The 18,164-nt window shown below is 35.9% G+C and overlaps 1 protein-coding gene across 5 annotated transcripts in view; it reads right to left on the minus strand.

The window, feature by feature from the left end:
- Positions 1 to 18,164, minus strand: part of PXDNL (peroxidasin like) — a 508,249-nt gene that overhangs the window by 99,005 nt on the left and 391,080 nt on the right. For all 5 annotated transcript variants that reach the window (XM_031669551.1, XM_031669552.1, XM_031669553.1 and 2 more), the window contains 2 exons: positions 12,601 to 12,713; positions 9,480 to 9,636 (listed from right to left, as the gene is read on the minus strand). In XM_031669551.1, the coding sequence (XP_031525411.1) occupies positions 9,480 to 9,636; positions 12,601 to 12,713 (270 nt within the window). The remainder of the gene's footprint in view (positions 1 to 9,479; positions 9,637 to 12,600; positions 12,714 to 18,164) is intronic.

The raw sequence follows: 18,164 nt of genomic DNA on the forward strand, positions 1-18,164 counted from the left end.
ATTGTGAGTAAGTAGGTGGCTCCATTGTCAAGTCATTGCAGCCTTTATCATGACCACAAGACTGAGGCTCAAAATGGCCAATGTTGCTTTTCCTAGTCCAAAAAGTACATGGGATTGACCACATATTAGCTAAAGGTAATTGAAAGAAAAAAAAACCACAAAAATTGATTAATTCAATTGGATGAAATTAACAATTTCCTTTCAAGTAAGAATATGAACAAAATAACTAATAAATGACACAAATAGCTGACAACATTTGCAATCTCAAACTCTGATCCAGAAATGATATTCTGTTTCATACAAAGAAACTTTATAATACACTAAGAAAAAAATATATAGGCAAGTTATAAAAGAGGAAAGCTCAAAAGTTAATAAGGATATAACAAGCTCAAGATCACTTGTAACCTCAAAAATGAAATTTAAAGTGTCAATGAACTACCATTTTGTGCTTATTCTGGCAAAAAATAAAAAGTTGGTTAAAGCCAAATTTTCTCAGAAGTGAGAGTTCCTATAAATCCTTAGGCAGCCTGATAGGACTGTGGAATTGACACCTATTTTGGGGATTGTATTTAGAGCCTTTTTTGGCTGGAAAGAGATTGTGGTTGTCACTTAGTAAAATTACATATGCATACATCCTCTCATCCAGCGATTTCAACCCCATGCATATATGTAGAAAAATTATAATTGAAATCCACAAGAGTATGTATGATAATGTTTATTGTAGCTTTGTGCAGTAGGAATTGTAGAAAATTGGTTGTACAGCAGTGGAAGTGTGGGTGTATTAGTCTGTTCTCACATTGCTATACAGAACTACCTGAGACTGGATAATTTATAAAGAAAAGAGGTTTAATTGGCTTACAGTTCCTCAGGCTGTACAGGAAGGATCACTGGGGAGGCCTTAGGAAACTTACAATAGTGGTAGAAGGTGAAGAGGAAGGAAGCACGTGTTACATGACTGGAGCAGTAGAGAGAGCAAAGGGAAAGAGGCTACACAATTTTAAACAACCAGATCTCATGAGAATTCACTCACTATCACAAGAACAGCAAGAGGGAAATTCACCCCAATCACCTCCCACCAGGCCCCTCCTTCAACATTGGGAATTAAAATTTGACATGAGATATGGGCAGGGACACAAATCCAAACCAAACCAGTGTGCAAGGAAAATGTGGTGGATGTCCAACGTGCATGCAACAGTTAGAATTGCAAGTGCATGCAACAGTTAGAAAATGTGGTGAATGTTCAACGTGCATGCAACAGTTATACATGATGTAAATGACGAGTTGATGGGTGCTGATGAGTTGATGGCTGCAGCACACCAACATGGCACAAGTATACATATGTAACAAACCTGCACATTATGCACATGTACCCTAGAACTCAAAGTATAATAATAAAAAAAATAAATAAAAATTAAAAAAAAATATATTCCCAAGATAACATCAAAAAAAAAAAAAAAAAAAAGAATTGCCAGTGCATACGTGGACAGACACTTAAAAGATGTTTAAGGTAAAAATTAGAAAACTAGAAAGAGATTACCATAAAATGATTGAATTAAAATATATAATACTTAGATGTACTATAGTTGTTACATATATAGCAAGGATGACGGAAACAGAGTATGGACATAAAAGGGAATTAATTAGTTAACTAATTGAGTAATTAATATAATTACTATGATTACGAGAAAATAATACTATAAATATAGCTACATTAGTCTGCTTATGTGTTCAAAAAAAGTCAGTAGGAATGAGCCTACTTAATTTACTTTTACCTTAGAAATAAAGAAACTAAAATCAATCAAATCAATCTGCACTGGCATGTATGACTTGATTATTTAATCAACATATTAGATTTTCTTTGTCCCTTTTACTCCTTCACTTTTGGACCTCAAATATAGAAAGCATCATTAACTACATGCTTCTGTTTGTGTCAGGTATTGTCACTGGGCCACTGCATCTGGGACAAAATATGTTATCAAAGGTCTACTTGGATTGGGAAGTAAGAAGGTTGTGTGCTAGGACTGAGTTACCCTACAGGATGTAGTGTTATTGAGATGCCAAAATTTAAAAGGCTATTCACTATGGTGGTCAGAAGTTGATGTAAAGTATAAATTTCAGGAAATCATCATTTAAAATGTGAATGTGAATTGGATTGATATTTTTGCTTTTATTCTATTTATAAAATTGTTTTGCTGCTATAGTTGTATAAGATTTACAAGCATGGGGATTTTACAGCCCTTGTCTTCATCTTTCAGCGCATCCATTAAATGGAAAGAGCAAGCCTTGCTCAGCATAGAGCTCAGGGCTGATGTGATTATCAGATAGCAAAGACACGCAAAGTTCTTTCAAAACTGCATGTCACAATGCACATATAAGGTGACTTTCATGATTAATGTGTTTTAAAACCCACAGGCAATCTGTATCCTCACACGATTATCAATTGATACTATGTTATACTGTCATTTCCTTCAATACGATTTGCTATTTATCTATAAGAATCAGAAGTCAACCAGCGTGTAAAAGTGAAAAGGAGAAGAAAATTTAGAAAATGGAATAGTATGCAAATGCTCTTTGAAATATTTAAACTACACAAACAGAAAACACATACAGTTGTTCAGATTCTTAAAAGCACATTAAATACATGATATATTCAAACAAAAACATTCTTGATAACAAAGCTTTCTCGTTTTCATGTTAGTTATGATTTTTTTAAGTTTATGTGGTTTAAGAATAAACTAAAACTAACTCTTTTATTATTCATTTGATTTCAGTGTTGTTTGGTACAAATTGCAAAAATAGTTTTATAAATTTCTTTAGAACAGCACTGTGTTATGTAAGCAAATCCAATGTGTTGGGGGCACATTAGAATTAATCAATACTGTTGTAGTTATTTGTTTCAAAAATCATCTCAGTTAATGGCCTAAGGAATAGAATAATCAGAAAATTCTGAGCATATTCTCCAACTTTTCGTGCAAAATTTTACAGGAGTAGAGGGACAATTAGATCATTTTTCTTTGTTAAGTCTCAGGGTTAATAAAAATGAGAAAAAGGCCTCAGTAGATTTACAAAATGAACATGTTTAAAGTTATTGATGCACATCTACTTGCAATCCTGTCCCTGTATCTATGAGGCTATCACCATTATTGATGGTAAAATCAAATGGTAATATTGAGTCCTTTCAGAAAAGGGGGAGCTTAGGCCACGTGGCCACTCACTGCTCTGCATGAAAGGCCTGGTTCTGGGTCACTTGGGGACTGAACCTAGAGATGGGATGGGAAAACTAAACAGCTGTGCTCCTCTGTCACCATTGCTAAAATATGCCTAGACCTCAATAAAGGCTGAGATTTTTTCACAATTACCAATGGGGTTTTGAGTATCTTTTTATCCTCCCCTTTTTCTCCCTGGGGAAGAAAATTAGCAGATGATGTAACTATCATAACTAAATAGGTCTTATCACTCTCAGTCTTTCCCTAAAAAGAATGATGCTAACACTGACATATGTGAGGGCTGTCCTAGGACACCAGAGACATGACCACAGCATACACACTGATGGTAATGACTGCCTTTATGAAATCATTTTCTTTCAACAGCAGAGAATCTGTCTTACTCACCACTTTGCATCATTAAACATGGAAACGATTTCATTGCCCTGGAGAGCTCCACTGTTTTTCACAGACTGGAAAAGGAAAGGCACCATCTACTTTGTTTAAGGTTATGGTGCTCAGATTACAACGTTTTATTTGTTTTCTTTATAATGTTTAAACTATTCAAACACTACAACACAAAATCTGGAAATGCTACTTACACATTAAATGTATATGTTAAAATTTTGAGAGCATTTATCTCAGGATAGAAGTATGTGGTCACTATGTATTTTAGTACAAAATGGATGAGAAATGTGTTACTTTTAACATAGTTAAACGTAATATAAACATAAGTGTATTTATACTAGGCAGATGCTGTTGTTTACAGAAATATTTCCCCATTATTGTATTATTAAAGTTTGACAAAATTAAAACAGAAAATATAATAAAAAGCTTAGTAAGAGAGCAAAAATAGTTTTTAAACTAATTTACACCCTATTCAGAGTAAATTGTAAAATGTAGTAAAACAGCAATTTAAAACTCTTCAATCACCAATTTCACATCATTAATGTTTTTTTTTTTTTTTTTTTTTTTTTTTGAGACGGAGTCTTGCTCTGTCGCCCAGGCTGGAGTGCAGTGGCGCGATCTCGGCTCATTAATGTTTAAATAAATATAACTAGTGAAAATATTTCAATACCTTATTGTCCACTCATAACTCTGAGGCAACTTCAGTGGCTTAGAAATTGATGTTTGTCTACACCATGACAAATATTGGGATTAAAATGTCCAATAATTCAAATAGTGAATCGTTTATACAGAGTTTTGAAAAATAACTAGAACTCACGAGAATTTAACAGGTTAATTAATGTATAGCATTTGGAACACATGGTAAATGCTCAATAAATGTTAACTCTTATTTTTACTAGTGATATTCCTATGAGTTTAGTATAAGTTATTTCATTAACTTCAAAGAAAAGGTCCCACTAACCTAAAGTCAGCTAATGTAGCCTTAAATCTTCAATCAGTTTAGTTTGATAATAATTTATTGGGTTAAGGGTGCAGTTGAAGTAGCGAATATTACAGGTGGGAGGATAATTTGGAAAGTTATTTCCAAACCTACATTCAAAATGATGAAAGACTGAGCCATAGAACAGGAGTCACATAAAGAAGAGAACTGGAAAAGAAGCAATTTTGGGGGAGGAAAAACCAGTGAGGCACTGAGTTGGGGTAAGGGAGCCGGGGAGGAAGATAAATCATGAGGGCAGCTTCCTGCTTCTGCTATGAAGGCATGCTAGGAGGAGACAAGGTATTCGGGGAAAGACCAGGGGTTCAGATTCGAATATGTTCAAGATCAGTTTTTAACACAAGGAATTGCGAGGACAGTGGGCCCACCAAAATGAGGTGCCCAACAGACAATTAGACACTTAACTAGGAATTTCAGAGTATATTGCATTGCTAAGCATTGTTTTCATACAATTTAAACCAGTATATGCATGTTACATGCTCCAAGTTTTTCATTTAATAAATTATGGGTCATCTTTGCATTTTTCACCTTGTCCACATATTAGTTCAATGTCTCAATGGTAAGAATTTTATCACAGACATGCCATAAAGTGCTTCCTCATTACCATTGCACTATTTTTGTAACTATTGTTTGAATTCTATCATGGAAACATAGAAATTCTACACCAGAAAATACTCTTGAGAGAGTTCAGGTCCATCTTTTAAAAAAATAAGAAAATAAATTCCAGTCATGGGTAAGGAAGTTATCCAAAGTGGCTGAGATCAATGAAGTCTGATGGCTTAACCCAGGGTTTTCTTCTCACTATCTCACACTTCTAATGTTTCATATAAATGTGTTATGTATTCAGTCAAACCGAATCATTTTCACTAGCAAGAAATGGGTCTATACTTCACAACACTTATGAGCACTTTGTAGTTAATATAATATAGTGACTGTTAACAATAAATTATTCTTAAATATTTTTAAAAACCAATAAATATATAAATATTTTATCTAAACAAAATGTGTAACATTTAGATACAAAATATTATCTAAGAGAGAAGTGGGCAAATAGAATTAATATTTGTTGACATAAAATACATTAACAACATCCTAAACAAAAGGATAGCTTCCCAGTAAATACTGTATCAATCTTACAAGTTATTTATGTAAACTGTTTACAAATCTATTAACTCTAAAGGGAAAATGAGCTTTCTGAAAAAATTACAACTGTAGAAATCCTTTTGTTCTTTTGCTATCATAGATGCCCTGCTACAAACATCAGTCAGTAAAACATGAATTTTATATAATGCCTAGATGGTTGTGTACTTTTCATTATTCCGCATCACTTTCTATGGCTGTAATTCCCAATGTAAATTAGAAACTCAAAAGTCATGATCGCTTACTTGTGTCATTTACTCCACAAATGGAGTTATAACATTCTACTATGACTAAGTGGGGGCATCAAGATTGGAAAATCCTCCTGCAATGTATGAATTTTTCCTTTTAGTTATAATGACTTGGTGAATGAAAGGGTCTCGCTCATAAAATATTAAATGTTACTTTATTTTGCCATATTTCCCCTTATTCTAGTTTGGGTTTTATAAATACATATACACTCCTGTCTTGGATCTTAAATTTTCTCAAAACTTTTAAATTTGTATTCTTTCATCTTTCTTTTACTTTATTAAAAAATATTTCTAACATTATGAAATTTATTTGGTATAAATTACTTTTCCCTCATATTGACATATAAATGCCCCAGAGCCAAAAAAGTTTTTCTTTGTTGAATAACATTTATTTTATTGTGTTATTATCTCCTTATAGCCTGTTTCAACACCATAGAACAGAATATCTCTGAATGTTATCACTGTTCTGAAATCTGGTAAATAAAGTGATTAATGCATTTTACTGAATGTTTTACTTCTGTTTTGTTTTTGAGATGAAGTCTCACTCTGTCACCCAGGCTGGAGTGCAATGGTGTGATCTTGACACTGCAAGATCAACCTCCCAGGTTTAAGTGATTCTCTTGCCTCAGTCTCCCAAGTAGCTGGGACTACAGGTGCGCACCACCATGTCTAGTTAATTGTTTGTATTTTTGGTAGAGACAGAGTTTCACTATTTTGGCCAGGCTGGTCTCAAACTCCTGACGTTGTGATACACCTGTCTCAGCTTCCCAAAGTGCTGGGATTACAGGCGTGAGCCACTGCACCCAACCTGAATGTTTTACTTTTAATACGTATGTGTAATTACATTCAGTTAAATTTCTGTTAAAGACGATGAAATTCTTGTGTTGGAGATTCTGAAATGTTTTTTTCACTGTGATTATAGTGCTTCTGTGTGTGTGGAAGAGCAAGACAGAGAGGCAATACAGAGAGAGAGGATGTTTGTTTGCATGTGTGTTTAATGGCAAAGATTTTTAGCATTTCTGAAACATTGGGATATTAATTTAAATTCTGTAATAACTTTTTCCCAAACTATCTCAAGGGCATTTTTCCACAGGTCTCATAAATAGTTGAAGAGCAAAACGTGAACTCCATAAATTTATAAGAAGCACAACTACCATAGATTTTAAATCAGGAAAATCATGAACTCATAGAGAATAGCCGAGTGAGACTAGGATTTTGTAACATTAAGAAATTTTAGGTTGAGCATGGTGGCTCACGCCTGTGATCCCAGCACTTTGGGAGGCTAAGGTGGGCAGATCACCTGAGGTCAGGAGTTCAAGACAGGCCGGGCCAACATGGTGAAACCCCATCTCTACTAAAAATACAAAAATTAACATGGCATGGTAGGCGCCTGTAACCCCGGCAACTCGGGAGGCTGGGGCAGGAAAATTGTTTGAACCCGGGAGGCGGAAGTTGCAGTGAGCCGAGATTGTGCCACTGCACTCCAGCCAGAGTGAGACTCCGTCTCAAAAAAAATAAAAAGCAATTTTATAAGATAAACAACCTCTGACACTATTAGGACAAATATTTGTTGATTACTAAACTACATTGTTACAATTTTAAGAATATTATTCTACAAGAAGACATTTTTACAATATGGTATAATGAATGTATGCTGACTGATGTGCTGCTAATGAAAATATACATTTTATTTAAAATACCTAGACCAGGGATTCTCAACCCCAATGCCTTGAGAATAAATCCATACTCCTCACTGAGGTTTGAAGATCCTATGGCAGGGGTCCCCAACCCCCAATACTGGTCATAGCCTGTTAGTAACACAGCAGGAGGTGAACAGCAGGTGAACGAGCATAACTGCCTGAGCTCCACCTCCTGTCAGATCAGCAGGGCACTAGATTCTAACAGAAGCACAAACCCTATTGTGAACTGCACATGTGAAAAATCTAGGTTGTGCACTCCTTATGAGAATCTAATGCCTGATGATCTGTCACTGTCTCCCATCACCCCCAGATGGGACCATCTAGTTGCAGAAAAACAAGCCCAGGGCTACCACTGATTCTACATTATTGTGAGTTGTAGAATTATTTCATTAGGTATTACAATGTAATAATAATAGATATAAAGTGCACAATAAATGTAATGCACTTGAATCATCCCAAAGCCATCTCCCCACCCCTGGTCTGTGGAAAAATTGTCTCTGACGTAACCAGTTCCTGGTGCCAAAAAGATTGAGGACCACTGACCTCAGAAGTTTGATATCTCAGAATATGTAAGTGGAAGAATATGAAAGTATTCATATGATAGGAAAATGGCAAATCTTTATAAATATGAGTTGATAAGCTAAATCTATTTTTTTTTTTTTTGAGGCGGAGTCTCGCTCTGTCGCCCAGGCTGGAGGATAAGCTAAATCTATTTTAAGTCAGGCCTGTGTTATGAAATATTATTGTACATAATGAAAGAGTTACCCAATCTCTTTTATAAACCCATAAGGCCTGGAAAAACTAAAAGGTAAAAAAGAATGTGCAAAACTATATTTATGAAATTTGTTCATTTTTAAGGAAACCGAAAGATGAGCAAAGCCCAAAATAGCATTCCAGATGCTCATAGCTAAACTCATTTATTTCAACTGTTGATTAACAATACAGCAAAAACTCCTGAACCCATTTGCAAAAAAAGCAACACTGATGTCAACTCCCATATGCAGACATACTGTGCTTTCCTTCAATGCTTCCCCATGTAGAGAACACACCAGGCAATCTTCACAGCCTGTCTCCACTTGTAAATAACCTCAGCTGAGTTTCAGTACAGTCTACGCAAGCCTGTCTACAAATGGACTCTCCCATCTCCCTTGTGAACTAAATAATGAAAAAAAGAAAAAAAAGATTTTTTATAAGACTACGGTAAACAGTATTTTAAACAATCATTATATATAATCAACCCGCAGAGGGTTCTAGCTATATAACTAGATTGATGATAGAAAGTAAAAAGCTATGTCAATTATGTTGGCCAATTATAAATGCCTGCAAACATTGAGATATTTGTCCTGGTGGTTGTAAAGCTTACTTGGGAGTTTGATGGATTGATTTCTAATTTTAAACTGGGATTAAACATACTAGACTAGAATACGTAGTACATGTTGAATTTCATATTATGCTTCAACCTGCAGCTCCACATTTTGGCTATAAATACATCTTGCATTCTATAATTTTTGGATTGTAAGAAAACATGATACACATTTGCAAATCTTTGCTATTTATGTTCTTTTTTAAATTGTTATTTTTCACTTTATATCCCTTAAGACTGTTTACATTTAAAAGTTTTTATTTTAAAAAGAATAAAACAGTTTTAACTATAAACACACTTGACCAGAAAGAAAGCATAAGAGAGCATGATTAGTGAGGTCAGTCAGATAGGATTAGGAGTAGAAGCTGTTCGGAGACAGTTATTTGGATGTTGTAAATGGAGCTACTTACAAACACCTACCAGTGACTGTAAGAAACATGTTGGTCACAACAAGGCCAAATGAATTCCGAGCTACACATTCGTATCTTCCCTGGTCAGGGAACCCTGCGTCGTAGATAGTCAGCGTGCCTTCACCATCCACGTGGAATTTACCACTCTCAGTTATCTGCACACCTTCCTAGGGAACAAAAAAGAGTTGTCACTGGATGGGTGTGGTTCCTAAAAAAATCATTTATTTACTTTTTTCAATGTGGGTTCATTTGTTCAACAGACATGTACTGCATGTCTGCTGTGTGTCAAGTACTGGAGGAGATACATGAATCTAGCGGAGAGAAGGAAGAGAGGAAAAGAGGTTTCTAGGAAGTGTGGTTTTTCTCTCTCTAATTATTAAATATGATAACCAAAAGTTCAATCATGTAATTATTTAATAGAATAATTATATTAAAATTATCACTCCAATGAATGGAGAGACATAATTGATTCATATATTCCTTACTGCTAAAGATAATTCTGACAACTACATTTGATCGGGCACAGTGGCTCATGCCTATAATCCCAGCATTTTGGAAGACTGAGACAGGAGGATCACTTGAGTTCAGGAGTTCAAGACTAACCTGAGTGACATAGCAAAACCCCATCCCTACAAAAAAAATAGAACAAAAGTCAGCCAGGCATGGTAGCATGTGCCTGTAGTTCTAGCTACTCAGGAGACTGAAGTCAGAGGGTCGCTTGAGTCCAGAAGTGTGAATCTGTAGTGAACTATGATCATGCCATTGTACTGTAGCCTCAACAACCTCACAAGATCCCATATGTAAAATAAAAAATATTACAAATTGACAAGGAGAAGTATGTTCACAAATCCATCATCCAAAAACATCAAAATATTTTTATTAACGTATTTCTAATTTCCCTTCTATTTCTTCCTTGCATGTACTCATATGTTTTGTATAGCTACACTGATATGTGTATTTTATATATATATACACAATTAAAATATACCGTAAGAAGATAAAAATAACTAAATTTTATATGAACTATTATTAAAGTGCATTTACTTTTAATTAATATAGATTTACATACTTTTCATTATTATGGACTTAATTTTAAAAAGTAAAAGAAATTGGCCTTAAGAAATTGCAGTTAAAGGCCGGGCGCGGTGGCTCAAGCCTGTAATCCCAGCACTTTGGGAGGCCGAGACGGGCGGATCACGAGGTCAGGAGATCGAGACCATCCTGGCTAACACGGTGAAACCCCGTCTCTACTAAAAATACAAGAAAATTAGCCGGGCGAGGTGGTGGGCGCCTGTAGTCCCAGCTACTTGGGAGGCTGAGGCAGGAGAATGGCGTGAACCCGGGGGGGCGGAGCTTGCAGTGAGCCGAGATCGCGCCACTGCACTCCAGCCTGGGGCACAGAGCAAGACTCCGTCTCAAAAAAAAAAAAAAAAAGAAATTGCAGTTAAAATGGTGTGCCTCTGCCCTGCCTCTAGCCCCAAAAGACTCACAAGAAACAGAGGATGGGAGATATTTTTTCAAAAGAACTCACACTCCAGCTATAGCCAACAGGCCACAGTGTAACCATGAACGTTTCAAGTGAAAATAATGTTTCACAGGTCTTCGGATTCTCACAGCTGACTTTACCCAATTCTGAAAAACAAGTCCAGGCGATTGGTAGCTGGTAACTCAGAGTAGGGAGTGACAGGAAGTTGCAGGAACCTACCAGATGAGAGGGCAGATGAGAGAGACCAGACACAAGGCATGGATGAGGCAACCAGGTGCACAGGTCACAGGGCCCAGCGGGTCCTTCCTTCAGAACCACACCTTCCCTGCCTCAGGCTGTGTCACTACTAAATTTTCTTTCAAAGTTGCTCCCTTCTCCTCACCTATTGCCAGAGCTCCAGACTAAATTTATAGCTCTGAAATACCTGCTTGGAGTCTCAGCAATCAGATAGCTTTCCAGAACATTCCTTATCTGCTTATGGTAAGGCTTGTCTATTGCTGGTAGCAAAGGTATGCTAACTCATCCCTTTTCCAAACTCGTGAGCTGAAGAGGACTGTTATGAAGGGTAAATGTGATTGTGTGTGTAAAATGTCTGGCATAGAGTCGGAACTCAATCTGTTTGTGATTAAAAGCTACCTTTTACAAAGTAGACGCTGAGATATTCTGCTGATGTGATTATATAATGATGCATGTCATAGAGTGTAGAATAAGGCTTTAGAGACTGCCCAAAATGTATATTTTTCACACTTTCTATTTTTAGCATAAAAATATTTTAATGTATAATATCAAATTAAAAGGAGTTTTAAAAAATATTCAGACTAATGAGAGGACGTGAACCGAAAGACTCATGATTGAGACCCCTAAACTTACTCTTCATAGAGACTGACATGTGAGACTTGCTACAGCACAAAAGAAGGCCTCGTTAATATATGGCAGCAATAAAAATAAGCCAAGTGGGTTTTGGAAAACAGCTTTGTAACCTTCCACAGATTTTATATTTTGTCAAAATGTTTCAAAAACTGACATTCAGGCGTGCAAATTTGTTGATTTTTAAGAACACTGAAATCTGAGACCGACCATTTTGTTTTGATGAAAAACTTAAAACAGAAGAAGCAGTTATGTTGGAAGAACATGGCTTCCAAAAGATGTAAGATACATAAGTAAGGAGCTATTGTTTCTTTAAAGCCATTCAGGGTTTGAAACTTCAGAACTACTTTTTCTTGTTTCTTTAACATTAGGTTTTCCATTCCTTTCCTGTTTCAGCCAATGACCTACTTTTAATCCACTTCCGAGTTATTAATTTAAAATGGTTTCTTATTAGCCACTAAACGCTTAATTTATCTGTGTCAAAACCAATTTTCCTTAGAGGAATTCAGTTATGCTTATGAAGTTTTCATCACCAGGCAAATGAGAAAGGATAAACCTTATCAAAACACTGACCCAAAATCAGATACAGTTACTTTTAAAAAAAGAAAGAAAGAAAAATAAGAAACAGGAAATAAACCTGCTGCAATGTAAAATGTATTATTTGCTAGCAAAAGTTGCAACAGTAAAAAAATCAATATGAGAATGATTACCTCCATTTCAGTGGGTCGATACATCTGTCAGTGTTTTTAATATTACTGTACTTTAGTTGAGATCTTACCTTATTCCAAGTAATTATGGGCTGTGGTTCTCCTTGAGCATGACATGAAATGTTTATATTCTTTCCAACCTCAACACTTGTATCCTGAGGACGTTGAGTAAACACTGCAAGAGCTGTAGAAACAAACCAAAATAACATCATGTCAAATAATATCATTTTTGTCAATATATGCCAGCTGAGTCAAAGGTATGAATCTGAATGTCACATTGGTTAAGCACACTAGTTTTTTAAAAATCAATTACTTGGACATCTAGGGAAATAACAAGCATCACACCCATGTTGGCACCAAGTAGAGCAGAGGTGAGAGCAGGAATTAGGCAAAAGGAATGCACTGAAACTTTCACTACATTTGCATTTTTAACACGTATCTCTTCAGCTGAGCTGTGGGTACAGCATTTTCATCATTCTGTCTCAGTACTTTTTGTTAAGTGTGAAATAAAACTATATGGTAACATCAAAATTTATTTGTGGCTAAGATAAAAAGATCCAGCTCTTCAGTGAGCATCTCATTTCCTCAAAAAACACAAACTACCATAACACACCTAATATGAAATAGATAATTGAGATAGCTCTATAACTATCGAAAAATGAATTCCTAATCCTTAAAACTCCCCAAATAAGAAATCCCCAGGAAGGAATTAAAATTATTTTACCAGGGAATTTGACCCAGTGTTTAAAAAATGTAACAGCAATTTTATAGACTCTCCTCTATAAAATAACAGAGGAAGGAATATTCCCCAACTCCTTTTGGGAGGCTCATCCTAATATCAAAACCAGATGACGACTATAACAAAGAAAAAAAAACTACAGTCAAATACTTCTCATGAACATATACACAAAAATCATTAACAAAATATCGGCAAATAGAATTTATCAGTATGAAAAGGTTTAGACATCACGAGCAAGTAAGGTTTATTCCCAGGATGCAATACTGGTTCAATATTTGAAAATAAATCAATATAATCCATCGTATTAATGGCTAAAGAAGAAAAATCACAAAATAGTATCAATAAATAAAAAGTGCTTGCATATATTCAACACTCATTATAAGTTAAAGACCTCTCAGAAAGAAAATAAAAATAGAGGGGAACTTCTACAACTTGGAAAAGAACACGTACAAAAGCCCTAGAGTAAGGAAACACAGTGAATACTTTTCACATAGAAAATAAGGCAGGGATATCTGCTCTCTCCAGTCTTATTCAACACAGTACTGCAATTTCTAGCCTGTGCATCATGGCAAGAAAAGGACATAAAAAGCAAACAGAATGGAAAAGAAGAGATAAAACTGTCCCTATTTGCAGATGAAATTATTGTCTATGTAGAAAATCCTAAGACATATCAAAAATACTCCAAAGTGAGTTCAGCAAGGTCTCTGGATACAAGACAAATGTATTAATATATAGATAGTATTTATTTTATATACAATCAATGAACATATGGACATGGATTTTTTTTTTAAATTGCTCAAAAGCATGAAATAATTAGGTATAAATTTAACAAAATATCTACAGTACTTATAAACTAAAAGCTAAAAAATACTGTAGTACAAAATCAAAGATAAAAAAATGAATAAACACATATGCATGGATTGAAAGTCTAAAGACAGTAAAGATGTCATTTCTTTACAAGTTGATATACAGGTTTAATGTAATTCTCATTAAAATTCCAGCAAGATTTTTTCATAGATATAGATGAGATTATTCTAAGATTTATGCGGAAATGCAAAGGAACTAGTATAACTAAACAGTTTTGACAAAAAAAGAATAAAGTGAGAGCAATTAATCTACTGGATTTTAAGATGGGTCATATAGCTGCAGTAATCAAGACTGGTATTGAGGAAACGGCAGACACAAACCCAAATATCAATGGGACAGAGCAGGAACCCAGTAATGGACCCACACAAATATGCTTTATAGATTTTAACGAAAGTGCAGAAGCAGTTCACTGGAAGCCTTTCAACCAATGGTACAATAGCAAATGGATAACTATAGGCAGAAGAATAAACCTTTACTTAAGCCTCATACTTTATAAAAAAAGTAAATCAAAATGGACAACAAACTTAAATATAAAATGTAAAACTATTATTTAGAAAATAGGAGAAAATCTTTGCTATTTAAGCCAAAAGTTCTTTGACTTTGCATAAAAAGCTTGATCTATTAAAGAAAAAAATTGGTAATCAGGACTTCATCAAAATAAAAAATTCTGTGCTGTGAACACCATGCTGAGAGTATCAGAAGGCAAGTTATAGACGGAGAAAATATTTGTAAACCACATATGCAGAAAGGAATAGGGTCTAAAATATATAAAGAACCCAACAATTCAACAGTAAAATACCAAACACTTCAAACAGATAATGGACAAAAGGCATGACATTGTACTGAAGAGGATATACAGATGGCAAATCAGCATATGAAAAGGTACTCAAAATCAGAAGTCATTAGGGACATGCAAATTAAAACCACAAGGTGATATTACTACACACCTATAAAAATGGCTGAAATACAAAATAATGAAATTACATATTGCAGGCAAGGATGCAGGGAAACTGAATTACTCATACATTGTGGGTGGGAATATAAGATGGTACAGACACTCTGGAAAAGAGTTTGGAAACTTCTTTAAAAATTTAAACATGTAGCCGGGTGCAGTGACTCATGCCTATAATCCCAGCACTTTGTGAGGCTGAGGTTGACGGATCACCTGAGGTCAAGAGTTCGAAACCAGCCTGGCCAGCATGGTGAAACCTTGTCTCTACTAAAAATACAAGAAATTAGCCAGGCCTGGGGGTGTGAGCCTGTAATTCCAACTACTTGGGAGTCTGAGGCAAGAGATCGCTTGAACCCAGGAGGTGGAGGTTGCAGTGAGCCACTGTACTCCAGCCTGGGCAATAGAGTGAGACTCCATCTCAAAACAAAACAAAACCAAACAAGTCCAAAAATGCACAAGCCAAGCCCTATGGTAGTAAAATATGCAGTCTTTTAGGAAAGCTACCAAACTGTCTTCCTTTTTTTTTTTTTTTTCTTTTGAGACAGGGTCTCACTCTGTCACCCAGGCTGGATCTTCGATAAAGGAAATAAGCGCTTTCATCATATCTTTCTTGTATGTTTCTGTATTTCTGAAAAAAAATTATGGTAACATCAAACATTTATTACTGACAAAGATAAAAAGGTTCAGTTCCTCTGTTGGAATCTTATTCTTCTTATGTATTTAAACCTCATGCTATATTCTAAGTTAACACATGCATTTCAGAATGCTGAGACCATGGCTGATTGATGCCTGACAATGCATAATGGACATCTCATGAGGACCAGGGTCAGCCTATGAGGCAGTGACGCTCCTGATCCAATCAAGACGTCTCCAGTGTCTCACTTTTCACATCATAGCCTCCTTTGTCTGATGTCCTTTATTGCCAGCTGCTTTCACCTCCTGTCACAACAGATGCTCATTACCACGAGCTGTGCCATCACTTGTAATATTTTGGAAATATCTAACACCACACTCTAAAGCAAAGTTCTTCTCACTATGCCCTTGCATCTCCTCATTTGGACTTTACCTAGACTTGGAAGGCGATCTGCTTCTTTCCTGGTGACCAACAATCTTCTAGTCTCATTCCCTTTCCTTTTCAGCCAAGCTCCTGTGAATAAATAGAAGCTTGAAAGATCCAGTCCTTCAGGATGAATCCCAAGTGGCTAACTGTGCTTAAATGTAAAATAGAGCCAAACAGCCATTTCCTGACCAGAGGTGACACACATACTGTGACACACATACTCTGAGATCCCTGAAAACACACATCTTTTTAACTTCAAGACCTTCAGAGCTTACCTGAACCAACCAATCAGAACTCAGCAAGTTTGAATCATTCATTTGCATAAATGAACCTGATTGGGAACGTGGGCGGAAACTTTTGCTATGAAACTTGAACTCTCTCTTTGTTCTCTGGAACGCACCTGTGTTTTACACTAGGGGTTGTGTCTCTCCAGTTTGCAAACTTTTCACTGGAATAAAATCTCTCCTTCAAATTCCTTTTCAAAGAACTTTTATTCAGGATCCCAAGTTTTATCACCTTTACCACTTTTCTTCCAAAATGCTAAACTCCTTTACTCCATTGTTCTTTCATTCAACTACCCTCCACCATTTTCTTGCATTTCTTCTCACAAAATATCTGAAGTAAAAACAGAGTGATCCTATGTCCTGGTTTGTCAGGAACAAACTGCCCTTGTCAATTCAGATCCTATTTTACATCAACAGCAATGAATTTTAAGCATTTACTTCTCTTTCAAGTCACCTACTTCATCTCTTGGAATACCCTTCTCCTACACAATACTGACTTCTCCACAAAGAAAACAGAATCCATCAGACTATAAATTCCTCAAATCCTATACTCCTTTTCCACAGAGGTGTTATTCAATCTATACACCCATTCTTACCTCCCCTCCTATCCTCACCTAAATTGAAAAAATAACTCTTCTCTTAAAGGTCACTTGCAAATCTCACCCCATCTTGCCACCTGAGTGATCTTAAATTATTTAATGCTCATGCTCTTCCATCTTTTCAGCCTCTCCTTCCTTTAGAAAATACCTAGGAAAAACAGGCCCTTCCCCTTGTTCCGCATGACCCAGCCCCATCTCCACTGCTGTCTCTTTACTGTTTCCCTCTTCACTTGTTTCCAAGAAACAAATACGTTTCTCTGCTTATGGCCCTTCTATCCCCCTTATGCCACAGCCACTTTCATTAAGGCTTCGATTTCCTTGACTGTATGAAACTGCCCTTGTTCAGAACCTTAAAAAAAATTCCAGTCTTTACTGAATGCAACTTTTTGTGGCTTTTGACATAAGTGAAGGAGAAATAAAATCCTTCACAGATAAGCAAATGCTTAGAGATTTTGTCACCACCAGGCCTGCCTTACAAGAGACCCTGAAGGAAGCACTCAACATGGAAAGGAACAACCGGTACCAGCCATTGCAAAAACATGCCAAAATGTAAAGACCATTTAGGCTAGGAAGAAACTGCATCAACTAACGAGCAAAATAACCAGTTAATATCATAATGGCAGGATCAAGTTCACACATAACAATCTTAACCTTAAATGTAAATGGACTAAATGCTCCAATTAAAAGACACAGACTGGCAAACTGGATAAAGAGTCAAGACCCATCAGTCTGCTGTATTCAGGAGACCCATCTCACACGCAGAGACATACATAGGCTCAAAATAAAGGGATGGAGGAAGATTTACCAAGCAAATGGAGAACAAAAAAAAGCAGGGGTTGCAATCCTAGTCTCTGATAAAACAGACTTTAAACCATCAAAGATCAAAAGAGACAAAGAAGGCCATTACATAATGGTAAAGGGATCAATTCAACAGGAAGAGCTAACTATCCTAAATATATATGCACCCAATACAGGAGCACCCAGATTCATAAAGCAAGTCCTTAGAGACTTACAAAGAGACTTAGACTCCCATACAATAATAATGGGAGACTTCAACACTCCACTGTCAACATTAGACAGATCAACGAGACAGAAAGTTAACAAGGATATCCAGGAATTGAACTCATCTCTGCA

Source organism: Papio anubis, chromosome 8, assembly GCF_008728515.1.
Source record: "Papio anubis isolate 15944 chromosome 8, Panubis1.0, whole genome shotgun sequence".
In the NCBI taxonomy this organism is placed as follows: Eukaryota; Metazoa; Chordata; class Mammalia; order Primates; family Cercopithecidae; genus Papio; species Papio anubis.